Source organism: Puma concolor, chromosome A2 (genome assembly GCF_028749965.1).
Source record: "Puma concolor isolate L17-30 chromosome A2, mPumCon1.1.hap2, whole genome shotgun sequence".
In the NCBI taxonomy this organism is placed as follows: domain Eukaryota; kingdom Metazoa; phylum Chordata; class Mammalia; order Carnivora; family Felidae; genus Puma; species Puma concolor.
Window position 1 is genome coordinate 172,360,661 of NC_141668.1, and position 27,259 is coordinate 172,387,919.

At 57.7% G+C, this 27,259-nt stretch overlaps 1 protein-coding gene across 5 annotated transcripts; it reads left to right on the forward strand.

Annotated features, from left to right (window-relative positions):
* Window positions 1-3,672: 3,672 nt before the first annotated feature.
* MIER2 (MIER family member 2) lies at window positions 3,673-26,954 on the forward strand. 5 transcript variants are annotated; one of them, XM_086699806.1, is made up of 14 exons: window positions 3,673-3,768; window positions 10,834-10,924; window positions 12,100-12,242; window positions 15,782-15,907; window positions 16,408-16,531; window positions 17,036-17,127; window positions 17,634-17,703; window positions 20,737-20,888; window positions 21,393-21,474; window positions 21,564-21,658; window positions 23,845-23,969; window positions 24,058-24,179; window positions 25,058-25,487; window positions 25,677-26,954. In XM_086699806.1, the coding sequence occupies exons 1-14, from the start codon at window positions 3,760-3,762 to the stop codon at window positions 25,678-25,680; spliced, it is 1,665 nt and encodes a 554-aa protein (XP_086555932.1). In that variant the 5' UTR covers window positions 3,673-3,759; the 3' UTR covers window positions 25,681-26,954. The 5 variants fall into 5 exon arrangements, with proteins under 5 accessions (XP_086555932.1, XP_086555931.1, XP_086555934.1 ...); XM_086699805.1 differs by having other exon boundaries at window positions 25,938-26,954; XM_086699808.1 differs by having other exon boundaries at window positions 25,238-25,487; window positions 25,938-26,954.
* The last annotated feature ends 305 nt before the right edge of the window (window positions 26,955-27,259 follow it).

Consider the following 27,259-nt stretch of genomic DNA (forward strand, 5'->3'; position numbering starts at 1 on the left):
AGCTCGATGTATGTTCTGGAAACACCTCACCCAGGACCTTGTTAGGCTTCTTTTTCTGCAGGGAAACTTGTAAGAAAAAGATTAGTGTGGTGAGCTACAGCCCCCAGCGCCACCCTGGGCTGGACTCAACGTCCCCCACCTGCAGCCACACCCTCCTCCCTCTCTCCCTGTCTCCGAGGCTGAGTTGCTGGGGCAGCCCGGCCCAGACCCCAGTCCCCGAGGGGCCCGAGTGCTTTGTCAGCAACCGTCAGACCAAGGGTGCTGTGCACTCCCCGTCTGCACCAGGAGGGCCTGCGCCCTTGCAGGTGCCCAATCATCAGCTCTCCAGGCCTTTGTCTTCATGGTCCCTACTGGGAGGACACCTTCCCAGCCTCTTCTTCCTCCTTTAAGACTCGGCTAAAGACACTGCTTTTTATTTTCTTAGCTTTATTACTTTTACTTTTTATTTGAAAACCATTCAGGTATACAGAACGATTGCAAGAAGAAGCGTAGGAAGATATCTTCACATACCCTCTCCCAGGTTCCGCTATTAGCATTTTGCTCCGTTTGCTTTATCATTTGTTCCGAACCACCTAAGTTGCTGGTGTCATGGCTCCTTACTCCTGTCTAGTCCCTTTGGGCTGTTCTAACAGAAACGTCATAGACCGGGTGCCTTATAAACAGCAGAAAAGTATTTTCCATAGTTCTAGAGGCTGGAAAGTCCAAGATCAAAGTGCCAGGAGATTTGGTCACTGGTGAGGACCTGCTTCCTGGTTCAGAGGCTGTCTTTGCACCATGTGCTCATGGGGACAGAAGGGGCAAGGGTGCTCCCTGGGGTCTCTGCCATAAGGGCACTGATCCCAGGGCACTTGGGTGGCTCAGTTGGTTGAGTGTCCATCCAACTCCTGGTTTCGGCTCAGGTCACGATCCCGAGGTTTGTGAGTTCGAGCCCCACATTGGGCTCTGTGCCAATAGCACGGAGCCTGCTTGGGAGGCTCTCTCTCTTTCTTTCTCTGACCCTCCCCTCCCCTCTGTCTCTCTCTGAAAAATAGATAAGTAAACATAAAAATTTTAAGAAAAATAAGGCACTCATCCCATTCACATAGGTTCCATCCTCATGACGTCCCAAAGTCTCCACCATCAAATACCATCATATCGGGGATTCAGTTTCAACATATGAATTCTGGGGGGACACGGACATTCAGTCTATGTTAACCTCTAAATATTTCCGTGTAAATTTTTTGAGAATAAACTGTAAGAGAACTGTGGTTCTCTTACAGAACCACAGGACTGTTATCAATTTCCCCGAACTTAACATTGATGTAACACGTTTATCTAATCCACGTCTGAATTCCAGTTTTGTCACTCATGTTCCAGTTATGTTTCCAATAATGGTCCTTATAGTCTTTCCGTCTGCACTGGCAGATCCAGTAGGATCAGATATTGCATTTAGTTGTCCTGTCGGAAAAAGTGGTCTTTTATGGCAGTAACATTTCTGAAGAATACAGTCCTTCTCTGTTTGTTTAGCAGCATGTTCCTTATTCAGGGTTTGTCTACAGTTTTCTCAAATATATGCAGGATACGCATTCCTGGCCAGATTAAGTGATGTAGTGTCCTTCTAAGGGCATCACATTGGAAGGTACATGGTGTTCGTCTGCCCTTCACTACCATGCTAATTTTTTATCAGCCGGCCAATGTTGCCTCATTTCTACACTGTAACTGTAATAATCAGCATGTGGAGAGAGGCTTTCAGACCTTAAAAACTTTCTTCCCTTCATCTGGATCCCCTGCTGCCCCTTCGCATCTCTCTGATGATTCTTGTCCAAGCCGTTTCTAAGAAGTCTTCTCTGGTTTCTCAGCCTGACTCAAACCCTTTGCCTTGGTTTCTGCACATGTTATAAACACAGACACCCCCCTCTCGTTGTATCTATTGGCCGTCTCCCTGCCTCACTGGATCCCTGCAAGCCCAGCACCTAGTTGAGGGCTGTAGGGGCCATGCGCTTAGTTCATTGATTAACTGAATGAATAAATGGATGAATGAATGAATGATCAACTGCTCTAGGTATCAGTGAGGACTCTCAGACACAAGTGCCTGAACCTCCAATCTGAATGAGGCATATCTAACACAAGGAGTAGGGAGCCCACTGACTCATATAACTGTGAAGGGCAGGGTAGACTTTTTTTTTTTTTAACGTTTTTATTTATTTTTGAGAGAGCAAGAGAGAGTGGGGTGGGGGGGGGGTGCGGACAGATGATCCGAAGAGGGCTCTGTGCTGACAGTAGAAAGCCCGATGCGGGGCTCAAACTCACCAATGGTGAGGTCACGACCTGAGCTAAAGTCAGATGCCCAACTAACCGAGGTGCCCCAGGGTAGACCTTTCAAAAGTGGTTCTTCTGTCTCCTGGCTGGTAGACTCTCAGAGGGCTGGGGATAATGCTTTTTTTTTTAACAAATCTTTTTTTTTTTTAATTTTTTTTCAACGTTTATTTATTTTTGGGACAGAGAGACAGAGCATGAACGGGGGAGGGGCAGAGAGAGAGGGAGACACAAAATCGGAAACAGGCTCCAGGCTCTGAGCCATCAGCCCAGAGCCTGACGCCGGGCTCGAACTCTCGGACCACGAGATCGTGACCTGGCTGAAGTCGGACGCTTAACCGACTGCGCCACCCAGGCGCCCCGATAATGCTTTTTACCAAGCATCATGCCTGGTGGATCTCGACTTCTCAGTACCCCACTGGCCGACGGCTGGGAAAGAACTAGGCTTTTGAATTCCCCACCTCCTCAGTCTTGGAACCACCACCCGCTCATTTGCGCCAGCCAGAAATCTGGGAGCCATCGTCACATTCTCGCCACCTTCACTGCATCAGGGGGTCTTGTGGGGTCTACTTTTCCAAGCTGTCCACCTCTGTCCCCACCCCTCCATCCTAGTCAGCAGCTGACGTCTCTGCAGGCTGAGGGCCTTGCCACTGGCCTGCCTCCGTCCTCTCTTGCTTTTGATTACAACACTCTTGGTACACCTTCTGCCCTCGTGCTCAGAGCCCTCGTCAGTCCGAAATTTAAAATGTTGGGGCTGTCACGTTCAAACTCTGCCCCCGTGCCTAGCAAAGGTTCGGGAAGTGCATTAGGTCCACAGACATTTAATCAATAAACTAAACACAACAACTACGACTTCGGAGCCAAATGGCCCTGCGTTGGGATTCTCCCCTCTCGCCCACCCCGCCAGGACCGGCTCCCGGCACAGGGAGCCGCCTTCTCAAAGCTCGTCTTCAGGCACATTTTCGCAAGCCCCAGTCGACTCTGCGGCACACGAGGTGGGTCATCCCCGGGCCAAAAGTGCAGAAAGCTCCAGAACCACGCTGCCCAGCCTTCCATCCTGGGTCCAACACCGGCGCACGGGCGGCCCGTTTCCCCATCCCTAACTCGGGGCGCGGACAGCACTCGGCCCTGGGATCGGAAGGAGGAAATGGGACAGGGCTCCCTGCGTAGGTGTGGCTCTCAGGGATCAGCCTCCCTCCACCACAGCCCGCCGCCCAGGCGCGGCCCAGGCCGGGGTCCGGCGACGGCCCCGCGCATCCCCGTCCGCGCGCCCGCTCCGCGCTCCCCGCATAGCCAGCTCCGCGCACCTACTACGCGCCCGCCCGCGCCCCGCCCGCGCCCCGCCCCCGGCCCCGCCCCGGCCCCGCCCGGTGCCCCCGCCTTCCCGGGCGCCGCAGCCAATGAGCGCGCGGCCCCGCATCCGGGGATCCCGGCGCGGCCGCCGCCTCCCGCGCACACACGGCCATGGCGGAGGTGAGTGAGCGGGCCGGGGGAGCCGGCCCCCCGCCCCCGCGCGCCCGCACCCCCCGCCCCTGGGCCCGGCCGTGCGGGGGCCCCGGGCGCGGAGGCCCCTGCCCCGGGGCGCGGAGGCTGGGCTCGGGGCGCCGCGCCCGTCGGGGCCCGAGGGGCGCGGAGCTCCGTCGGCGGCCGCCCCCGGCTCTGTTCCCCCCCCCCCCCCCCCCGCCCGCCCCGGTCGGCTGCCACATCGCGGGGTGCAGTGCGCATGTGCGGGCAGGGGGCGGGGGCGCGGAGTTGGGAGGGGAGGGGCGGGCCTGCGGGGAGAGGGCAGACGCGGGGTGGGGGCACGCGCCCTGCTCTCCGGCCGGGATTCCCCGGCACTCGACCCCCACCCCGCTCCCCACCCCCCTCCCCGGTTCCTCGTTCCTAGGCCCTGGACCCCCGGGGGCTCCCGGCGGCGCGCAGCCCTGCCCTCCCGGCGTTGGCCAACTTTGCGGAGTGCGCTCTCCGGGCGCGCGGTCGTGGCGCGCCGCGCTCTCCCGTCGGAACCCCGGGTGAGACCGGGCACCGCAGCCCGCTCGTGAGCCCCTCCCCCCCGCTCCGTGCTGGACACCGCGCATTCGCTCCCACCGGGTCCCGAACGGGACTCGAACTCCGACATAGGGCCCGCCCTGCGTAGCGCCGGCACCGGGGTGCGCTGGGAGGGCCTAGGGCGTCGGGGCTCCCCCCCCCCTCCCCCCCGCCTCCCCGGCGGGCAGACCAGCCTGGCCCGGCTGCTTCAAGTTACTTCTCGGAGCCTCCTGTCTCGGGCCGTGAAGCAGGCCCACGAACCCTTCCCCGAAGTCCTTGGGGCCAGATGTGTTTTCCGATGCAGAGGTTTTCCGATTTGAGGGTTTGTGGGGTGTGGAGCTGTGAGGGCTGATCTGATAACGCCTGGGATCGTTTGGGAAAACACAGTCAGCAAGTAGTTTCAAGTCCTGTCAAACCAGGGACGGGAAACTTTCCCTTTTGGGTCTTTTTTAAACTTTGGAATGTTGGATAAGACTGGGTGCACTGCTCTGCTCTTGGGGCCCTACTGAGGATTAAAGGAGACTGCAGCTGCCAGGGCTCAGTAATGTGACTCTCAGCGCGCGACGTTTTAGTCTGGGGATGCAGCCGGTTGTCAGACTCAGCACGCAACCCTCATCAAATGGGTAGCCCCGCCCCCCCCTCCCCGAGACCCAGAGAGGAGAAGGGGTCCACCCAGTGAGGCGCAGCAGGGTCGTGGGATACTCGGCATGGCTGTGGGGCCAAGGTGAGTTCTCTGTCCTGGCACGACGTGGGTAGATGCTGTGCAGGGCGGACATGGCCATTCTCTCCCACCAGTGACCTTCTGAGGGGCAGCAACAGGCCCTGGTTTGCGCTAGAGGTGGTGTGGGTGTCTGGGTGCAAGGCGGGGCCTCACCAGCCAGTTGTGTGGGGTGGCTGGACCCGAAGGTTTCTTAGTTCTCCTTGCTTTGCATTTAGGGAAGCTGGTCTTGGGAGTCAAAGGCAGAAAAGCTAGGTGTCTCAGTGGCCTAGCGGGGTGTGGCGGTAGTGTCTTTGGGTCTGTGTGTGCTCCCGGCTCAGGGGCTGGGTCAGCCCCGCATTGGGTCAGCACTCTCGGCCTGGCAGGTGTGCTGTGGATGGACGGGGCAGACTCCCCAGCTGGCCTCCCCTGGGAGCTGTTGGGTTTGGCTGTTGACTCTGCCTTGCCTGGTGCGAAGGCCCTAGACCCTCACAGCAGCCCGCTGCCCAGGGTGTCCCCGTCCCACATGTTGACAGTGTGCAGTGGTGCATTTGAGTGGATTTGAGTTGGTTTCCTAGGAGAAGGTCTTTGTGTGAGATCCCCCACGTGCCTGGCTCGGTGCAAGGCCCGAGCGTCTGGCCGTGAGCACAAACCTGATGGTGCCTGTCCTAAATGAAGGGCCTTAGAGTCTGGTCAGAGAGAGCCTGGTCAGTAAAGGGCCAAGAAGTGTGCAGATGTCAGAAGCGGTGAGCCACAGCCAGTCTCTGCCCAGGGGACCTGTTGCAGCGCTGGAACCTCTTAGTTCTGTGTGACCTTGGGCAGGTGACTGAATGTTTCAGAGCCTTGGTTTCCTCATCTCTGAAATGAGACCCTCCAGTCGAGAGCTCTCCCAAGATCTCAGCTCCGTGGCTGGCACGGGGAAGCTGCTGGCAATCGGCTGTGTCTAACCGGTACAGATGGCAGTTTGTAAGCTACTGGTACGTGCTTGATCGGTATTAGCCGCCTGATTGGTGTAGTTGCTGGAGTGGTTGTCAGCATCAGGAGAAAAGATGGGAGCATTTCACACTGTCTTCCTCCTGGATATTGGTCTTGGAAAGACCCAAGTACACTTTGTCTCGTGCTTAAAACCCTCCACGCCTTTCCTTTGTCCTTAGGGTAAAGTGCATCTCCTCCCTGTGATCTCACCCCAGTGATGTGACCCTCACAGACCACCTCCCCCCGCCCCCACTCCTTCCATTCCCTCCTGCGGCGTAATGCCCTTGGGGAGACTCCGCTGCCCTGGTGTTGTCCCAGAACCCCATCATGTCCCCTCAGTCCTGTGGATGTCCACTCCCACTCGTTTGCTGTCCGTGTCCCCAGCTAGATTGGTGACGTGTGTGGGAGGAGACGGGCAGAACTTGTTTGTTGATGGACTGTGGTGCACCTGGCCCAGAGCACGTGTTCAGTAAGCGTTGGTCAGCTGGGGGAGGGTGGCGCCCCAGCAGTCAGTGGGGAACCAGGCAGTGCAACTGGCTGTGGGTGGAAGGTGTTCTGGGTAGCTGTCACCGTGTAAGGAATCACTTTGAAAGTCAGTTGTTTATTTGTTTATTGAAAAAAAATTGTTTTAATCTTTTATTTATTTTTGAGAGAGAGAGAGACAGAGTGTGAGTGGGTGAGGAGCAGAGAGACAGAGGGAGACACAGAATCCGAATCAGCTCCAGGCTCCGAGCTGTCAGCACAGAGCCCGACGCAGGGCTCGAGCCCACAGACCACGAGATCGTGACCTGAGCCGAAGCCAGACGCTTAACCACCTGAGCCACCCAGGCACCCCTGAAATTCAATTTAAAATTACAGTTGTTTCATTGCTGTCTTTTGTGGTGCTGAGGGCTGGCTGGGCTCAGCCAGGCGGTTTTCACTCAGGGTTGCTCTTGGCGGTTGCAATGGTTGGTGGCCGGGGCTGGAGCCGACCCCCATGGAGGCAAGCTTCCTTGCTCACGTGTGGTTGGTGTTGGCTGTTGTCTGGGACACGGACACACGACCTTTGTGTAGCTTGGGCTTCCTCACAGCATGGCAGCTGAATGGCTTTACCAGAAGGTACCAGATGGAACCTGACTTGCATTTTAAGACCTAGCCTTGGAAGTCACATGGAGTGTGCCCCCGTCCCCCACCCTGCCTGAAGTCCCAGGCCCATCCAGATCCCCAGGGAAGGGGCACAGAATCCCACTTCTGGAGGGGGTGGCGTGTCAGTGTCCCAGAAGAGCTTGCGGGACGGGATGTGTGGGTGCAGCTATTTTGCAGAGTGGAATCTGCCACGGCATCATTGTGGGTTCTGCTTGGAAGTTGTGGGAGGAGTCATACGCTGTCCCGGGAGAAGAGCTGCCCTGGCCTCCACATCTGAGCAGTCAGGGTCCCCTGAGTCAGGACTGGTGACCGTGCCTGTCCTTCCCGAGGCTGGGGTCGCCCACTCCTCTGTGATCAAGTCTTTAGAGTTCCTTTTCTTCCTCCCTCCTTTCCTTGTTTTTTACCCAGAATGTCCTCCACCCACTCCCCATCCTGTTTCTTCTTCCATTTTGGCAGAGTGGAGGGCTTTGACTCTGATGGAGACATCCAGAGTGTTCTGAACAGAGGAAGTAGAACCCCTGGGAACCCCAGGGCTTGCACTGAGAGGTCAGATGTTGGGACGGGGGGAGGGAAGAGAATCCACAAAGTCAGTGTTTCTTGGTGAGTTTTGAGGAACTTGGAGTCCTCTGGAAATGAACTTGGGGATCTGAGGCCACTGAGTCCCCTGTGGGGAGCAGGGTGCTCAGAGTCCTGCCCCCTCCTTGGGGGGGGGGGTGGGTGGGAAGGAGCCTTCCAGACACTTGTCTTTGCTCCTTTGCCTGAGCTCCTCTGTCAGAGGGCAAGTCACATAAGGGCCACATCCTTCTCAGACCCTGCACCTCAGGTCTGGACTGGGAGCAGCGTTCTGTCTGGAAAAGGAGCCGTCCACACGCTGGCCTCTCTCGGCCTGCCCATCAGAGCTCTTGGTAGCAAGAGACAGAAAGCCAGCCTAGTTGCACTGGGGGAGGGAGCCCAGGGAGGCTGGAAACTCATCACTGCGGAGGGTCCTAGAGAGGGTCCGTGTGATTTCAGAGGACACTTAGGGTGCAGGCTGAAGGTGAAGCCATCTGTGGCAGGCCACGCAGGCCACGGTGCTCTGTGTCCCCTGCCTGCTTCCAGCCCCCGCTGCCGTGTCTCAGCTCCACCCCACTGGCTCCTTTCCCCTCTGTCTGTGCTGCCTCTGCTGCCCCGACCGGGCTCCCTAACTCCCTACTCCCTGCTCCAGCCCAGAACCTCCCAGTGCTCCCGGCAGAGGCCGTGTACCATGCTACACTTCCTCCTGGAGAAGCTGGGGCCCCATGCCCACCAGCCCTGTGCCCCTCATTTCTGCACCACGGTCCTTGTGAGCCCCTGCCTGCTGTGCTCCGGTGCCTGTGGCTTGGCTTTGCCTACCAGCTCTCTCTCCTGGCTGTGCTGTTCCTTCATTTATGCTGCCAGGTTTTTGAAGGGCCTCGGTCGGAGTTTGTAGTCGCTGTCCTTATGTGCTGTGTGAGCTAGGGTATGTGGCTCGATCTCTCTGAGCTTCAGTCCCTTTGTTTCTCTTAGGAGGAGGGTTACACAACCTCTTGAGGTTTTCTTGAGGACTCTGAGGAAATTCTTACTAAACTGCTGTTCTAAGCTCTAAAAGTTTTATTAAATACTCCAGTCGTGTGTGTGTGTGTGTGTGTGTGTGTGTGTGCACGTACAGATGGCTTTAAGGAGGTATAATTCGTATACAGTTCGCTCATTTTAACGTGTACAATTCAGTGGTTTTAAGTACATTCAGAGTTGTATGACCATCGGCAGTCAACTCTAGAACATTCCATCTCCCCTGAAGCAAACCCTGTCTCTATCAGCCATCACCCCTGATCTTTCCTCACCCCCGGCCCCCACGAGCCCCTTTCCTGTCCGTGGATGGGCCTATTCTGGACGTTCACACACGTGGGCTCACACCTTGTGTGGCCTCTTGTGTCTGGTTCCCTCCCTGAGCGTTGTGTGTTCAGGGTCCGTCCGCGGGGTGGCGGGTGTGGGCGCCTTGCTCCTGCTCGGGGCCAAGGGACGTTCCATTTTTCAGCTTTGGTTTGTCTGTTCATCAGCGGATGGACATTCGTGTTCTTTCCATCTTTGGCTCTCGTGAATGGTTTCGCCACGAATGCTCATGTGCAAGTGTTAGTGTAGATGTGTGGTTTCTTCTCCCTTGGGTGTCTTAGGGGAAGCAGGGCTTAACCCTTTCCCTTCCCCTCTTAGGTTTTCAGGTGGGGACTTAGACTGTCAAGAGACAGATGAACAAAGGAGGAACATACACAGTTTATTAACCCAGCAGCACATGTGCCGGAGAAGCCAGATGAGTAACCCAAGGGGGTGGCTAGGGCTTGGACTTCTGAGAGCGTCTGCACAAAAGAACGATAAACTTGTATGGACTGTTACGACACAGGAGGACTTTGAGTCTGTCCAGGCAACAAGTCGTGGAAGGCGGATGTGCAGGGAGCTACTAGAAGGTCAGGCTAGTTAGTGAGGTGTGTGTGTTCAGTGAGCTGGGTGCCCGGTCATCTTCAGTGCTGACCTGCTCCCTTCCTGGTTCGGGAGGGGAGGCACCCGCACAGTGACTTACAGAGGTCGTCCTGTGTCTGTTCTTGCTCAGTGTCTTCGTCCCAGAGTGGCCCTCACGCCAGAGTGGCACACGTTGGGGTGACACACTCTGACCCCTAGGTGTCTAGCAAGCAGTGGAACTCCTACGCCAGCTGCTCCCCAAAGTGCTGGCTCCGTTTTGCATTTCTGCCTTTGATTTGCTTTCTTCTTTTTTTTTTTTATTTAAAAAAATTTTTTTTCAACATTTATTTATTTTTGGGACAGAGAGAGACAGAGCATGAACGGGGGAGGGGCACAGAGAGAGGGAGACACAGAATCGGAAACAGGCTCCAGGCTCCGAGCCATCAGCCCAGAGCCCGACGCGGGGCTCGAACTCACGGACCGCGAGATCGTGACCTGGCTGAAGTCGGACGCTTAACCGACTGCGCCACCCAGGCGCCCCTGATTTGCTTTCTTCTGATGAGCATTTCTTCATGTGCTCATTGGCCGTCTGTGTATCTCTTTGAAGAAATGTCTGTGCAGATGCTTTGCACATTTTTAAATTGGGTTATCTTTTCATTAACAAGTTGCAAGAGTTCCTTGTGTGTTCTCGACACAGGTCCTTTCTCAGCTGCACGGTTCGAAGGCCTCTCCCTGCTCTGTGGATTGCCTTCTTCAGTGATGGCCTTTCAAACAGAAAAGTTTTTCTTTAGATGAAATCTGGTTCATGTAGTTTAACTCTTGGTGCCTTATCTAAGAAGCCACGGCCTGTGTCCAGGGTAACAAAAGATGTATTCCTGTGTTTTTCTCTAAGACTTCTATAGTTTCATAGTTTTATGTCTTGGGGCACCTGGGTGGCTCAGTCGGTTCAGTGTCCGACTCTGGCTCAGGTCATGATCTCATGGTTCGTGGGTTCGAGCCCTGCGTTGGGCTCTGTGCTGTCAGTTCAGAGCCTGGAGCCTGCTTCAGATTCTGTGTCTCCCTCGCTGTCTGCCCCTCCTCATGTGATTTTTGGACTCTGTCAGTTTCTGCACAGAAGCCAGCTGAGATTCCTCCCATATGAGGCCACTTCTGAGGCTGCCTAGGGAGTTGGGCTCTGACCTGAACCTGCTCCCAGGCGGGATGCAGAGATGTGCCCCAGCGGGTCCTGGGCCCACCGGGCTAACCTTGCTTCTCTTTCTCCGCAGGCCTCCTCGCTGGAGAGGCAGAGCCCTCGCGTGGCCTCCTGCCTCACTCACAGCCTGTGCCCCGGGGAGCCCAGCTTGCAGACAACAGCAGGTACATTCCTTGCCCCTTCCTTCCTCCTGCCCAGGGCCACCAGGGCCTTTGTGGTTGTGACAGACAGAGTCCCACCCAGCCTGGCAGAGCCAGACACAGTGTGCTGGCTCCCAGGGTCCAGGGACAGGTATGTAGGCAGAGTGGCCAGGGCTCTCCCCATTTTCTGGTGCGGGCAGGGCTGCCCAGGAGAGGGCCAGAGTGCCTTACTCCTGGCATGTCCCGCTGGCCTGGCAGGCACCTTAGCCAAGGCCTCGGGCTGGAGCCGCTGGCCGCAGGAAAACTGGGGGCTTTGCTGTGGGTGAGCTCCTGGGTGCTGTGCACCCCTCCCAGGCTGGCTGTTGGCCCCCTTCCCGTCCAGCCTCAGTCTTCGTCGCTCCCTTGCCTGGGGGGATTGAGCTCTAGCCATTTCCTTTTGTGTTTGTTTTCTTTAAATTTGACTTACTGAAGACCAGAATGGGGAGAGAGAGAGCAATGATCACATCCTGCTTCTTCTGGGAAAACCAGAAATCCGGTGACGTGCACCACACGTTGGCCTGTGCGGGTGGCACTGGTGTTGCTCTGCCGAGGCAGCAGAAAGGACTGGCCTTGGACGGGCCTGCTGCGTGTGTCCTGCGGGCGTCCTGCCCGCACCGTGCTGGCCCCGCAGGCCCTCGTGGGTGCGCAGTCACCTGTGCGTTTCCGGAGTTGAGGGCCCCGCCAGGCCTTCCGCTCTTCCTGCCCTCGCTCGCCTGGTGCCCATTTCTTCCCAGTGTGTGGGCTCTTGCCCACACCCTCACCAGTGTCTGTGGTTGGGGGACCAAGCAAGCGCCCAGGAGAACACATCCCCCCCAAATGTCCAGAATCCGTGTGTCCAGTTAGCCAGGTGTCTTCTTCCCTCAGGGGTCGTTCTGTTGGGAGTTCCCACGTGGTAGACTGACCATGCTGGCCACTGGTGTGCACACGCGTCTGAACGTGCACGCACGTGCACGCACACACACACACACACACACACACACAGCCTTCTGCATGTGTATGCATGTACCCACACGTGCACATACCTGCAGGCTGTGGGCTTTGTCCCAGGTGACAGCGGGCCACTGTTGCGTCCTACCCCAGCCGTCCTCAGCCTTGCACGATGGCTGGTGTGCGTGGGGTGAGGGGTGGGGAGCTCACGCAGGCGGGTGTCTCCTCCACAGTGGTGTCCATGGGCTCTGCAGACCATCAGTTCAACCTTGTTGAGATCCTGTCACAGAACTACGGCATTCGGCAGGAGTGCGACCAGGCTGCAGGAGACCCAGGGAAGCCGGAGGGAGAGTTGGAGAAGGACTTCATCTCCCAGGTGCTTGGCTGAGCTCGTCCCCTGTGCCCCTGTGTAGGGGGAGCCCCCGGGCAAGGTCACGGTTTCTTCATTTGCTGAATTAGTCTTGAAGCTCAGATTTCACAGGGACAAGTGCTGTGTGCACATCTGTTTGCAAAGCGCCAGGCACTGTGCTAGGAGCTGAGATGGTGGGGGCCGGGCCAGACCCGGTCGTGCCTCTGGGGCTTTAGGGTTCTAGGCACAAAACCCACTGTCGTCAGACTTTTTGGCCTCAGAACCCCCTCTATGGCCTTCAAACGTTGGAGGATCTCAAGGGGTTTTGTGCGGGTTATGCAGTAAATCCATTGTTAATAGAAATAGCGTATTTTTGTGAAAATGAAAAAACAGCTTTTCCCCAACTAAAGCAAGTTGGGGAGAAGAGTGGAACCGCTTTGTGTTTCTGTAAATGCAGAAGCGGATCCGAGAGCCCAGCTACTGTCTTGAAGGCAGATGTTGATGAGCAGTGATCTGTCCTCTTGGTCGGAGTGTAAACCTAGCTTCATACACGTCTGTTCTTGGAAGAGGAGAGCGCCTTCCCAGATCGTGGTGGACATTCCTGGACGCTGCCCCCAGAGTCAGTCAGTGGTGGTTCTGTAAAGGGGATTGCAGAGGGGCTTCTGCCACATGCCCTGTGACATTCCGTGCTTGGTTGTGTCAGGACCTGTTGGTGGTGACCTTGCGGTGGCTCTTTATCCTCCTCATCGTGAGGTGTTTGCAGCCTGTGCACCACAGGATCCGAGACACCGGGGGGGCTTCCGCACAAGAGATTTATTTCTGTCATAATCGTGGAGGCCAGAAGGCCGCAGCCAGGCTCAGGCATGGTGGTTTCTGCCGAGGGCCCTCATCCTGACTTCCGATTCATTGCCTTCTCGCTGTGTCCTTGTGCTCGTGTCGGAGCGAGGGCGGGCTGTCTGGGGCCCGTTCTCTTGAGGACCTGACCCTCTTGGGTCGGGGCCCCATCCTCACGACTCATTTCCCTGTAATTCCTTGTGTAAAGGCTCATCTCCACGTGCAGTCACATTGAGAGTTGGGGCTCTGGCATGTGCATCTTGGCGAGACACGAACATTTGGTTTGTTCAGTATCTACACTGATCTCATCAAACATCTTTCAAGTATTGGGAATTTTTTTTTTTTAACGTAATAATCGCGGGCACTTTATGCAGTTTGGTGCTATGTATCGCTCGGTGCCAATTTGGTCTTAAGACCAAAGGCAAGTCTTCTCTTCAGAAAAGAAAACACGGAGGTTGCCTGGGTGGCTCAGTCGGTTGAGCGTCCGACTTCGGCTCAGGTCATGATCTCACGGCTCATGAGTTCGAGCCCCACGTCGGGCTCTGGGCTGACAGCTCGGAGCCTGGAGCCTGCTTCGGATTCTGTGTCTCCCTCTGTCTCTGTCCCTCCTCTGCTCACACTCTGTCTGTCTCTTTCTGAAAAATAAACAAACATAAAAAAGTTAAAAACAAAACAAAAAAGAAAACATGGGTACCTGGGGGGCTCAGTCGGTTAAACATCTGACTGTTGACTTTGGCTCAGGTCATGATCTCAAGATTCCTGGGCTTGAGCCCCACATTGGGGCTCTGCACTCACAGCTAGAGCCTGCTTGGGATTCTCTCTCTCTCTCTCTCTCTCTCTCTCTCTCTCTCTTTCTGTGTGTGTCCCTCTCCTTTTCATGCTCTGTCTCTCTCAAAAATAAAGAAATAAACATCAAAGAAAAAAACAAAAGTTTAACGTGAATTTAAAACTTCTCAAATCTAACCAAAAACTAAAGTCAGCCATTTATTAGTTGAATACCTTATCTAGGTTTTCTTCAGACGTAATTTTTAAAAACTGATTAGGAAAGAATATAACATCCAAGGTAATTGTGGAAATACTGCCGTTCTGTATGACCTTACCTAACAGGATCGTGAATTTGTCAGGCACACGTTGTCAGATCCAGAGTTCCCAAAATTCTAATTTTTTCGTCAGGGACCAGAGTTTCACCCTTGTAGCACATAGTTGTTTGTTTGGACGTAACGGCCAACTTGGCCCGTGTCCGAAGGCGTCTGCGCCGGGCCAGACCACTGTCACCTGCCAGCCATGCCGTCCGGTATGCTGCAGCGGCAAGCTCAGGACGGTGTGCGTCCGGCACGGCTGTGACCCTGGTGCTTCTGCACAAACCCTCACTGCAGGGTGTGGCGGCCACTCCGCGTGCTTCCTGTCTCCTCACGCGGCAAATTGAACCACGGCTGCTCAGAGGGAGAGTTGATGAAATCAGTGATTTTGTACAGGATATTCTGGAGCGAGAATGGCACGTTTACAGCTGAGTGGGTGGTGGGAGGTGCGCACGCTAACCGCTCGCACACCCTGTGCTCCTGCCTCAACCGGAGGGTGCTGTGCCCCACCGTTGGCTCGCTCCCTTGGCACCAGCGCCAGCACAGCGAGAGCCGGAAGTCACGTCCTATTACCGTGAAAGTTGCCGTGCCTCTGGGACCCCCCAGAAAGGGTCCCGGGAGCCCAGGGGGTCTTTGGGCCACTGTGTTAATCCCCCAACAAATGCACGGTTGGAAACTGTGGTGGAGGTAACGAATGTCCCTGTCAGTGGGGTCCCGTGAGGGTGGAAGGGGGACCTCGGGGTCAGTTGGGAGGGGGCTGGGCACAAGTTGGGTGTTCTTCCACGTGGACTTGGAGCCCCCCGGGGTGAGGGCAGGGCAGGAACTGGGGTACAGGGGAGGCAGGCATCTTGAGAGAATGAGAGGGAGGTCCAGGGAGCTGGAGGCTGGCTGTGACCCGCAGGGTCAGGGTGCAGTGTGGCTGGACAACACTGGCTTCAGGAGCAGACAGGTGGGTGTGAGGAACAGCGACCAGCACTAGAGAGGAAGGCAGTGGTAGTTTTGTCTCTTTCTTCCCAGTCATCAAATGTCTCATTCCTGTTTCTTGTCCTGTTGCATTGGCGTGTAGTGTCTTACGGTGGGCTTGAGCCTCCCTTCTTGTTCAGATGGGATGGGGTTGCTCTGGTGGCTCGTTACCAACCCCTTGAGGGCTCACGGCACCTCTGTTACATTGATGAGGCAGACATCTCTCTACTTAGCATCTTGAGTTTTCGTTGTCGTTGTAGTTGTTGTTTTGGTTTTTTCAATCAGAAGCAGATGTTGGATTTTCCCAGATGTTTCTTTCACGTTTATTAAGATGGTCTTGTTTTTCCCCGTCTGATTTATTGACATCATAAGTTGTGAGGGTAGATTTACAGGTATCGAGCCATCCTTGCATTGCTGGAGTTAAGCCTGGGCAGTGCCGTGAGGATGGAGAGGCCAATCCTGGCCCCACCCTTCAAGGCTGGTGACCTTGGGCAAATAGCTGACTTCTCTGGGAACAGGTGTCTTGTCCCTGCATCTATTGGGGGTCGTAAGGGAGTCTTTGGTTGAAGGACTGGGCCTGGGGTCTGGCTGGAGTTAGCTGCTGTGAGTGTGACGAGGTGGTTCTGCTTGTGGTGGCCAACGTGGCTCGGAACCCCGAGCAGCCTCCTGACTCAGCCCTGGCCCCTGCAGAGCAGCGACATGCCCCTTGATGAACTGCTTGCCCTCTATGGCTATGAAGCGTCAGACCCCATCTCGGAGCGGGAGAGCGAGGGCAGTGACACCACAGCCAATCTCCCTGACATGACCCTGGACAAGGTGAGTGGACTGGGAGCAGGGTTCAGGGAGGACAGGCGAGAAGGCCCTGGCGCTCACAGATGTGCTGTCGCGGCGTCAGGCCAGGCCTACTGCTTCAAGAGCCCTGTCTGTTCCCCCGCCCCACTCCCCAGAGTCAGAGCTGATTCAGTGGCTGTGGCTTCCCACCCATGGCTTGGGTGGCCACGGGCAGGGGCTAGAGAAGGGGCCGAGTGGAGACTGGTGTGGAGAAATGCCCTTGGGCCGGGCCCTCTGGGGCAGGTGTCAGGAGGGAGGGGCTCTGCTGACCCTGGGTGTAAGGAGTGGTCCCCTTGCCGGCCTGTCCTCGTGCCTGGTCCCTTCATCTTCAGAGCGGAAGGAACCACCCACGGGCGCTCTCGGGGCGTTTCCAGCGTGAGGCTGCTGCTGGTAGTCGCTGAGTTAGCGCGGTCACTTGTTATTAAGCGTCGTCTCGAGGTTGTTGAAACAAACCACAAAAACGTTCTTTGCTTTCTTGTTAAAAGGAACAAATAGCGAAGGATTTGCTTTCAGGGGAAGAAGAGGAAGAGACACAGTCCTCGGCTGATGACCTTACCCCGTCCGTGACCTCCCATGCGGCCTCCGATCTGTTTCCTAACCGGAGTGGACGTAGGTGTCCCGGCCGCTCCTGCACTGTCCTTGGGGGCGGGCCACACACAGCTCTGGTGATGCAGGGGAAGGGGCCCCGGGATGCTGGGGATCGAGGACTTGTGCACGGATGTCTGTTGCACCTGGATGTGTCCCGATCTCAGTCTGAGCTCCTCAGGGGCTCCTGTCTCCTTGCCTTGGCCTGTGAGCTGACACGAATGGCTTTGGTTTACATGAGGAGGGAATGTGTGGGTTCTTGTAGCTGACAGCCCGTCCCCTCGACTCTGCCTGCCTGTGAGGCCTGGCAGTGTGAGGTACCTCCTGAGTCCCCTGTCCTGTGCCCTGTGCCCATCTCACACCCATCGCCTGTCCAGGGTCAGGCTCCTTTTCTGGAAGGGCAAAGTGTGGGGTCAGGTGGATGGAGAGTCAGGGGGAAGTGCAGGCAGTGGCCCTCCAGGGCCCACTAGCCAGTTAGGCCACTCAGACTGCTGTGGGCGCGACTCAGCTGTTCCCCTTTCCCCAAAGCCTGCTTCCTGGCTGACGGAGACAAAGAGCCTGGCTCCTCCACCTCGTCCGACACAGAGGAGGACCCTCTTCCTGCCAACAAGTGTAAGAAGGTGAGTGGCTCTGACCCAGCGGTGCCTTGAACCTGGATCTGTGCCCCTTGGGGGCAAGGCTGAGCACGTGGTTTCTGAGAGGGGAGCTGGGCTGCGGCCTGACCGTGCTGTTGGGGACTGAGACTCACACCTGCTGCTCTTGTCCCCATCATGTGGCCTGAGGACCTGTCCCTGGAGTCCTGTCCCTGTGATGTGGCCCAAGGTCCTGTCCTGGAGGTCCTTCTGGGGCCTTCAGACTGGACCTCAGAACCCTTGGGTCTTTGAGCCTCCCGCCCCGGCCACATGACAGCTATAGCAGACAGATGGATAAGTGGATGTAGACAGAGTCACTCACACGCACACACATCCACCTCTGCCTCTTGTGCTCAAGATCACAGGACTTGGTATCTGTGGGCAGATTGCACAGATGAGCCCTGGGCTCTAGGCAGCCACCCAGGGGCCCATGTCATCACCTTGTGGCCTGGCCTCCCATCATCCCTGAGTGTCCTGGGCCTTTGCCTTTGCAGGAGATCATGGTTGGGCCTCAGTTCCAAGCTGACCTCAGCAGCCTGCACTTGGACCGCCATGGTGAGAAAAGTAAGTGGGGCCTGGTGAGTGTGGGCTACAAGGAGGAGAAGAGAGGAGAGCCCCAGTCCAGTCAGGATCGAACCTGCTGCATGCCTTCTTGGTGGGGGGATCTGAGGGGCCAGGCTCAGGCCAGGTGCCCCCTGCACCACCCTGAGCTTATAGGACACTTGGGGCCAAGGCCAGGGCAGGAAGGGGTGGGTCAGTTGACGCCCCATCCTGCTCACTGTCCTTCCAGCTTAGTGCTGTGTGGTCCTGCCACCCTGTGCAGCTGGTACCCCTCTGCTGCCCTCGGCTCACCCCTTCTGCCCCTTTCCTCCCTGCCCAGGTCACTGTCCTCGTCTCTCTGGGCATGCACACCTTTCCCCGCTTGGCCCTTCATGTGTCTGGACCTTGTCCCAAGTGTCCTCCAGAGACTAGGGTCTCTGTGCCTTGCACTGTTCCCCCTAGAACATGGGGTGAGGCTCAGGATGCTCGCCGTCCCGGACCTGATGTCTGTCTGTCCCCGATCCCCCTAGAACATGGGATGAGGCTTGTTGTGTTTCCAGATAGGCGTTGACACCTCCAGCTGTAGGTGAAGAAAATGGGACGTGAAGTCACCTGGCTATTGGCCTGAGTCTTGTTTTCCGGGCCCCAAAGCCCCTGTGAGCCTGGGGCTGGCACTCATGGCCAGGGGTCTTTCCCAGGTTGATTCAGCAGCTGAGATTGGTGGAGAGACGGGGCAGGCAGGGGAGATGTCAGGGGCTCTGGCTGGTGGCTGGGATGTGGGCTTGGTGGCACGTGGTTGCTGCACCATAAGCAGTTTGGGTAAAGGAGGGGCCGGGAAAGCTCAGGTCGGCTGGGTCACAGGGAGGTCAGGTGGAGGTCAGTCTGTGAGAGAACCCGAGACTGTCCGCCAGAAAGAGGCACCAGTGCGCACTCCTCAGGTACACCCTTGGAGGGTCTTGAGGACGGGTGGACCCCAGTCTGGAACCGCAGCCTCAGTAGCGTCTGGGCTTTGGGCCTTTTCCTCTTCTGCAAGCCGGCCCTTGACCCCGAGGGGCTGGGAGCTGGCATCTCCCTTTGTGCTGCACCCGAGAAGAACCTCGATTGCGCTGTGCCCTGTTTCCTTGTGTGGACGGACCGCGTGGCCCATCTCTTCTATTGTTGGTCGATAGCTACGGCTGGCACGTGTGGCCGCGAAACGTGTACGTGTGTGTCTCTCTCTTCCCGGACAGATGGCTGGGAGCTGCACTGTCGGCTCATGTTTTGGTCAGGAGACCCTTGTCAGGGGCCCCTCCGGCGACGTTCCGCGTCCCTGTGCACACGTGACAATGTGATGTTGACTGGAGCCCTCCTAGCGGGTGTGGAGGGGCGTCTCTTTGTGGCTGTAATTGGCGTTTCTCTGAGGGCAAACACGTTTACTGGCCGTTGCGTCTGTTGTGAGGCACCTGCTCAAGGCTTTTCCCCTCTTTCGAACCGGTGTGCCTCTCTCTCTCTCATTTGTGGCAGTCCCTCCTGCGCTCCGGGTACGAGTCTGTCATCTGCCGCGTGTGCCGCCACGGTCCCTCCCGGGAGGCAGCGGCCAAGCTTTCACTCTGCCCACAGTGTGTGTGCCGGTGAGAAGTTTCTGTGCAAGACGTTCTGCTTTGTTTCCCTGCTGCACAGAAAGCCGAGGTTTGGCTTCATGTCCAGGGTGTGGTTGGAGGTGTGGGTCAGGACTGCTTTAACCCATGTGGTGTGCCGCTGCTCCAGCACTGCTTCTGGAATGGTCCGCTGCTGCCCTGCCGGTCTCTCTAGCGGGACCCTGGCCATCAGCACGCTGTCTTACTGTTGCCGCTCAGAGGAAGTGGGAGACGACGCCAGGCCTCCACCCTCTGGAGCCTTGTTGTCCACACAAGTTGTGCACAGCTTGTCAGCTGCCTCAAGATGCCTGCCAGGATTGTGATCAGAGGTGCCCTGGACCCTGAAATGAATTTGTGCAGAATTGATCTTTGTGGTATTGACACTTGCCGTCCACACGTGTGGTTCCCTCTCGAACCCCAGCGGGGCCAGCCGTGGTTTTGCAGCAGTCCTGTGCATACTTTGTGCTCCTATTTGTGCTGCTTTACGAGAGGTTTTCAGAAGTTTCATCTGTACTTGATTTCTGTTAGTAGAAGTGCAGTTTGTTTTAGTTGATCTTGTACGGAGTGACTTTGCTAAGCTCATTTACCAACTTTAATGTTTTGTAGGTTCTTTTGTGTTTTCTTAGGTATTCAGTGGCATAACTTGCGATGGCTTTCTTTCTTCGCGATCTTTGTATTTTTATTTTTTTTCCTTGCTTTGTCGTACTGGTTTTTCCTCTAGGATCTAGAGGTGATAGAGGACGTTTTTCTCTTGTTCCCAAAGTTGGGGGAAGTGTTCAGTAACCCCTTTAGTATGCTGTTGGCTCTAAGCTTCTGTAGGTGCTCTGTATTGGATAAGGCGCCTGTGGGGCTCAGTCGGTTACATGTCCAGCTCTTGGTTTCAGCTCAGGTCGTGATCTCATGGTTCATGAGTTCGAGCCCTGTGTTGCGCTCTGTGCTGACAGTGTAGAGCCTGGAGCCTGCTTGGGATTCTCTCCCTCCTCCCTCTCTGCCCTTCCTCACTTGCACTCATGCTCTCTCAAAAAATAAATAAATAAACAAACATAATTTTATTTGTAGAGGAGAAAGTTCCCTCCTGTTAGTAGCTGACAGTTTTTACCATGAACAAGTTGGACTCGTGTCAAGTATTTTTTCTGAGTCTCTTGAGATGGTTGTTTTTTTTTCCATCCTGTTCATGTAATGCTTTATATTGATAGATTTTCAAACATTAAACCAACCTCGCGTTCTGGAGTAAACGCTAGTTGGTCATGAAATAGTATCTTTTGATATCTGTGTGTACGGTCTTCGTTGTGGAAGAACCAGGGGAGTCCCCTGGAAGGAGCTGAGATGGCCTGCCCTGACAGGTGCTTCTGACGGGGCCGCTGGAAGAGGGGCGCGTGAGCTCCGGAGGTGGGTGCAGGCCGCGTGCCTGTGATGTGACCCTGGCTCTCCTTCTCCACAGTCTATGAGAATGACGACCAGCTGCTTTGGGACCCCAACGTCCTCCCTGAGAGGGAGGTGGAGGAGTTCCTGTACCGGGCAGTGAAGCGCAGGTGGCACGAGATGGCTGGGTCTCAGCTCCCGGAGGGAGAAACGGTGAAAGACAGCGAGCAGGTGGGGCTGCCACAGGGGCGCAGAGGGCGGTGGCGCTGTAGCACCCTGAGTCAGAGGGCAGGGCCCACGCAAGGGCGGGAGGGGGTTTGGGAGGTGCGCCAGTGTGGTCGTGTGATGGTGGCAAATTGAAATGAAAAACAACTTGTCAAGGGGGAAATGATGGTATAAACACCCCGATATCCCTACCCCGGTGGCGGTGTGAACGTCCCTGACATTCCCCACCCCGGTGGCGGTGTGAACGCTCCCGGTATCCCCACCCCCATGGTGGTCTGAATGCCCCCTGATGTCGTCCCCCCCACCCAGGTGGTGGTGTGAACGTCCCTGACATTCCCCACCCTGGTGGGGGTGTGAGTGCTCCCGGTATCCCCGCCCCCGTGGTGGTCTGAATGCCCCCTGATGTCGTCCCCGCCCTGTGGTGGTGTGAACGTCCCTGGCTGTTACTCCGGGGTGGGTTGGGTGGGATGAAGCGGGCAGGTTGGAAGAGTGAGCGTGGCTTCCCCCCAGGCACTTTATGAGCTGGTGAAATGCAATTTCAACGCAGAGGAGGCTCTGCGGAGGCTGCGATTCAACGTGAAGGTGATCCGAGGTGAGCGTGCAGCGCCAGGTCTTCCCGCTCGCTCTGTTGTCACGTCCTGGGCACTGCTGATGCCGTTGTGCCCTCCCTCCTGCTTGCAGATGGGTTCTGTGCTTGGAGCGAGGAGGAGTGCAGGAACTTTGAGCATGGCTTCCGAGTGCACGGGAAGAACTTCCACCTGATCCAGGCCAACAAGGTGAGGGTGTGGCCTGCCCTGCTCCCGCCGGGGCTCCACCAGCTACGCCTTGGGGCTGCGAGCGGCTTGGGAGCCCAGGCACGTCACCTTCACCCCCTAGCGAGCTTGAGACTCACCAGGCCCAGGGCGGGCCCCTCTGAGCCGTGGCTGAAGCCCTGTCGCCTGCCTCTGGCTTGCCACATGTCCCTTGATGTCTTGCTCTGGTTCCTTTGCTGACGTTTGCTGGGCCACCTTCTGGTCCCCAAGAGAAGGCTCCAGTTTGGGGAGAGACATTGCCTCGAGGTGGACTCTAGCAGTCTTGTCTGCTCGCGATTCCTCGGTACTGCCCTGCTGTTCCTTGAAGTAGAGCCTGTTGGTTGGTGTGGTGCCCACCCCCAGCCTGGACTCCACCCTCCACCGCTTGCCTTGCGGTCTGAGGGTCTCTGCTTTCCTCAGAGGACCCACCCACGGCAAACACTCATGACCGGGGGCACAGCCGAGTGCCAGGTTCCCCTGCCTCCCCCCCCCCCCCCCCCCAGGCCTGGGTCTCTGCTGGTCCCTGCATATCTCTTGGTGATGCCATCTGCCCGTGGCTTCATGCGTCATGACTCCCAGATTGACCTCTTGGCAGAGCCTTGGCCCCTCTGGTGTGCAGCCTGGGGGACATCTACCTGGGCACATGCCTGTGGCTCCGTCTCACCGTGGCTCCCCCACCTCACCCGTCATCCAGTCCGCTGTCCTCTGTCTAGGGCTACTAGTGTGGCTCCTTCCCGCTGCTCATGGGGACGTATGTAGTAGAGAAGGGCCTGGCTGAGGCCAGGCTCGCATTCAGGCCTCGGCGTCTTCTCCCGGGAGGTTGGAGTGAATGAGGTGCCTGCTGGGGGCCAGGGGCCTGTGGAGGGTCAGGGGGCTGATGGTGCTCAGCTGACCATGCCCAGCGCTGTGACAGGCAGTGCTTGATTCTCTTGTCACATCTGTGCCCTGTGGCCTGATGCAGCTCTCTGCTCACTGCGTTTTCACCACAGCCCAGGCCGCTTTCGTAAGCACGGCACTGTCGGCACGGTGCCGTTGTTTCCTTTGCGTGCCGTCAGCCACGTGCCTGCCCACCCTGGTTACGGCTGTGGCCGCCTTCTCCGGGCACTTCCGGTTTTTGCTGGAGCTGGCCCCAGGGAGATTGCACAGGACTTCATCCCCTGGCAAGATGGGTGTGCGAAGGGGTCTCACTGAGAAGATGAGACCATCTACGTGTGCCCCTGTCCCTGCTGGTTTCCAGACTCGTTCTGGGCACCAGTGTCTGGTCCCTCATCTTGGCCAACAGTGGTGTGGACTCTGGTGCCATTGCCCTCTGCAGGCACAGCCCTGGGCTTGCCGTGGGCTGGTCCTCCAAAGTGGGAAGATGCCCTGTGTTGTCAAGAGAGGGTTTTTAAACATTTGTTTCTAACGCAAGTATAGTTGGCACATGATATCGTATTGGTTTTGGGTTGGACAGTTCTGTGCGTCAGTCAGCGCTCACCCCAGTAACATAGTTGCTTTCTGTTGCTCTGTAACTTTGTTACGCTTCGCTGACCGTGTTCCCTGGGTTGTGCATTTCATTCCTGTGACTTTTCTTCCCCACAAGAGGTTTTGTAAGTGGAGGGTCCAGCTCCCCGCCAGACGTATTTGTGTGCTTCCCTTCCCGGGACACCATACACACAAAGTTATTTTCGCTTTTCCCTGTTGTGGTGTTGAGCTGGGTTCACGAACCTGTGGCGTGTGCCTTAGTGGTGTCTGGTTTGCCCTCGTGGGCAGCTCTCCCCTGCTGTTCGTGACCCTTTGCACTTGGTGGGAAAAGCAGGCTTCCGTCCCTGTGTCTGTACCAGCACCTTTGCTCCCCCTCTCTGCTGGGCGACAAGGTGGATGCCGCTGCCTTTGGGAGCTAGTGGTCTGGAGCGAGGGAGGTGGGCACTGGATGTGTGGATCTGGGGTGAGTAATGGGGTTCTGGCTCCACACCAGTTAGGTGGTGGGATGGGGCGCCGTCCTGCTTCGGGAGAGGGGATGCCCCCCGGGGGCGGGTTGGAAGCAGGCGATGGGGGCTGCAGGCAGAGTCTTGCTTTGTCCAGGAGCGGCAGGGGCCAGGACCTGTCCCTGCTGTTCTGGAGGCAGAAGGGGCTGGCAGGTGAGGACAGTGGGGTCTGGGGGCCACGGTGACCGCTGGGCTCGCTCGCAGGTACGCACGCGGTCCGTGGGCGAATGTGTGGAGTACTACTACCTGTGGAAGAAGTCCGAGCGCTACGACTACTTCTCCCAGCAGACGAGGCTGGGCCGGAGGAAATACGGCCCGTCTGGAGCCACGTGCGTGCCGGGGGTGGGCATCCCAGGCGGACACCTCCCACCTGAGGCTGTGTCTCCCACAGCCCCTCACCGTATGCCCCCCCCACAGGGATGTAGACCAGGACCTGGACAGCAGTGACCCTGATGGCCGCCCCCACCCCTCACCGCCTCTGCCCCCTGCTGCCGACAGCCTGGGCTCTGAGCAGGACCCCCTGGCACGGATGCACACAGGTGAGAATACGGGGTGGGTCCCTGCTCTTGGGGGAGCCCCCTCCTCACTGGTGCCCTGACACGGGCCCCAGGAGCTCTCAGGGCTGGGCTCGGGGAGCCAGCCAGTGCCCATCTACCCCAGTACGTTACCATACGTGGGCAGCCACACGCACGAGTGGCCGTGGGGACTTGTTACGTGGAGGGGAACTTTGTGCCCCACGGCCTGAAGTGGGGGCCCCTCTGCAGGCCCCAGGTGCCATGTGGGAGGTCAGATGGGTGTCCAAGCCTCTCTGGCATCCTGGGCTTAGGGCCACACGAGAGCAAGACCGGGTCTGGCTCAGGACTGAGTTTCTGACAGAGGCCACAGAGATAACGGTGGGGACCTTGGTTCTGGGAGCCTGTGGTCCCGTGGGCTTTAGATTGTCCCTCGTTCCTGAATCTGGCACGTTCCATGGTTTGTCTGAAAGGGGGACCACATCTGCCTAGCCCCCGGGACTGCTCGTCATGAACCTGTGCACAAAGGGTTCTCAAATTCAATGTTTAGCTGTACTTGGCATCCAGGCGTTTTCCTTTGAACCTGTTTCGCTCTGATCTGGTTTAAAAAATGGGGGTCAGTACCTCCCAGGGCAGGGCTGTTAGCCCAGGCACACAGTTTCAGTACGACCGGTTTCCTCTGTGTCTGTATGTATTTTCTGTCTTTGCGTGAAAACGCCTTTTTGCAGAGGGGTCCTCAGGCTTTGCTGGGCCCTGCAAAGATTGGGCAGGAGCCCTGCACAGGTTGTAGGAGGCATAAGTGTGATTTTAACTGAGTGCACGTGAGCCAGGATGGCTCTGGGTCCCAGGAGGGCTGGTGTGGGGTGCCACCGGGGGCCCGGCCTCAGCTGTGTTCTCCCCCGCAGAGCCGCTGAGTGTAGACAGCGCGGCCGGCAGTCTCGGTGAGCCTGGGGAGAGCTCCGACAGCCTCCCGTCCTCGGAGCCAGGGCCTTGTCCGTTTCAGCAGCTGGACACGCCCCCAGCTGTGCCCCTGCCCAGGCGGCCCCCAGCCCTGGCCGAACCAGCCTTCTACCCCCCGGCCACAGCCACTCCGGAGCCCAGCACCAGCCCGAGATTGGCTGTGGACTTGGCCCTGCCGGGGGCCCTCCCCGAGGAGCTGCCCCTCATCTCTAGCCACGTGGATATGAATGGAGAGTCTGAGGAGGCTGTGGCCCCAGCACAGGTGGCCTTGTCGGTCACTGAGTTTGGACTCATCGGCATTGGGGACGTGAATCCCTTCCTGGCCGCCCACCCAGCGTGCCCAGCCCCCGGGCTGCACTCGGAGCCCCTGTCACAGTGAGTGCGGCCCCTGCCCCGGGTCCCCATGCCCAGCTGGAGTGTCCCCCAGCCTTAGGCTGAGCTTTGGAGAGGGGAGGGATGTGCCCCCGAGGGCCCGAGGATGGCATGGCCATGTGGAGCAGGCTCTGTTGGTTTCTTTACTTTTATTCTCTACTTTTAATTTGGCTTATTTATTTTTTTGACTAGGTAATACACTCATATGGTTCAAAACCCAAAAAGGTACAAACGGGGCCAGTGCCAGGCTCCTCCCACCCCTGCCCCGGCCACCAGCCCTCCCCAGGCGCCAAGGACAGTGCTGCCTTGGGGAGCCTGTCAGCCAGCACGAGTGAAAACACGGTCTGCTGGGGGCGGCAAGGTCGGGAGCCACGGTTTCAGCCCACGGCGCCGAGGCCGTGCCTTCAGTGGGACTGGACTGACCCTCACCCTCTCTCGGTCTCTCCCCTGCAGCTGTAACGTGATGACGTGTTGAGCTCTGGCCGCGGGCGGCACGTGTGGCCCGGACAGGACGCGGGGCCACCGCGGGGCCTGCCTCTGCCAGTCTTCCCGACCCCTCCCCTCCTTGTGGGTCCCGGGTCACGCCGCCTCTGCTTCAGAACGCGTCAAGGACGGGGGTGAGCGGTGGCTGGGACGCTGCCCTGCCCTCCTCACACACAGACTGGCGCTCTCAGTGCCCAGCACCACTGTTCGTGCTGTCCAGGCCGCTGCCCCCACCGCAGGACCCGCCAGGCAGCTGGATGCAGAGGGCCCGGCCCCGTCTAGCCAGCAGAGGAAGGTGTCCCTGCCCCATCGGGGAGGTGGGAGATGGGGCGGGATGCTGCCCCACCAGCAGCCTCCGCCCGGGGCGCCCTCAGCCCTCCGCTTGGCTCTGTCTCCCTGCACCTGGCAGGGCCTCAGGCTGCCCCAGCTCGGGGGGTCGTGGGCAGCTGCTACTCGGTGCCAAACCCCTTGGGGCACAGAGCCATATACCTCGATGTCGGCCCCGCCCACCCTCGACCTCCACCCTGCTCTCCTCGTCAGGAAAAGCCGCACTTTACCCCACACCTGCCTACCCCCTCTCTCCAGCCAGGAGTAGCCTGGGGGTGGGGTTGAGGGGACAGGTGACCCCCCGCCCCCCCGCCCCCTTGGTACCAAGGCACCGAGGGGGCTGGCTCCAGTCCGTTCCCCTGACCCTGTGGGTCATATTTCTGTTGAAGCTCCCCAGCAAGATGGTTTGGGGGCCCGGTCCTTCTCTTTCCCAGCTTTCCTCATTTTATTTATGTTTCTGTTTACAAATTGGAGTGGGGTCCTCCATGGGGCCAGGGCAGTGCTCCCCAACCCCCGGGTGTCACCAGGAGAGGGTTTTGGCTCGAGCCCGTCTGCAGAGTTGGCCTCGACCTTCCCTCACCCCACCAAGGACCACACTGTGAAGTGATAACTGCCTTGAATCCCTTGCTGTTTTATTTATTAAACTTGATTTGAAGCCCACGGGTGCCTTGTGCTGTTGGGAGGAGGTGCTGGGGACCGTGGGTCGTTTGGTGGGCCCTGTGCTGGCAGCAGTCAGGCTGTGGGGGGCCGGTCCACCATGAGGGCCAAGGCCACAGAAAAGCCCCAGGTCCCCGGGGAAGAGGCCCAGGGTGAGAGCTGGAGGGTAGTGGGAGAGGCTGGGCAGGTCAGGGATGGCTGGCTTCATTCTGGGTCTGGAGTCCCTGGGGGAGTAAGCAGGGGCTTAAGACCACTGTTCGTAGTTGCCTGTGGTGACTGCAGAGGGGAGGGGGCTGGAGGCAGAGTCA

Excerpts from the sequence above, each read along its gene's own strand:
- MIER2 (XM_086699805.1), top strand. Across the intron at positions 21,475-21,563 it reads CAACGTGAAGGTGATCCGAG|ATGGGTTCTGTGCTTGGAGC; the intron begins GTGAGCGTGCAG and ends TCCTGCTTGCAG. Across the intron at positions 25,488-25,937 it reads CACTCGGAGCCCCTGTCACA|CTGTAACGTGATGACGTGTT; the intron begins GTGAGTGCGGCC and ends TCTCCCCTGCAG.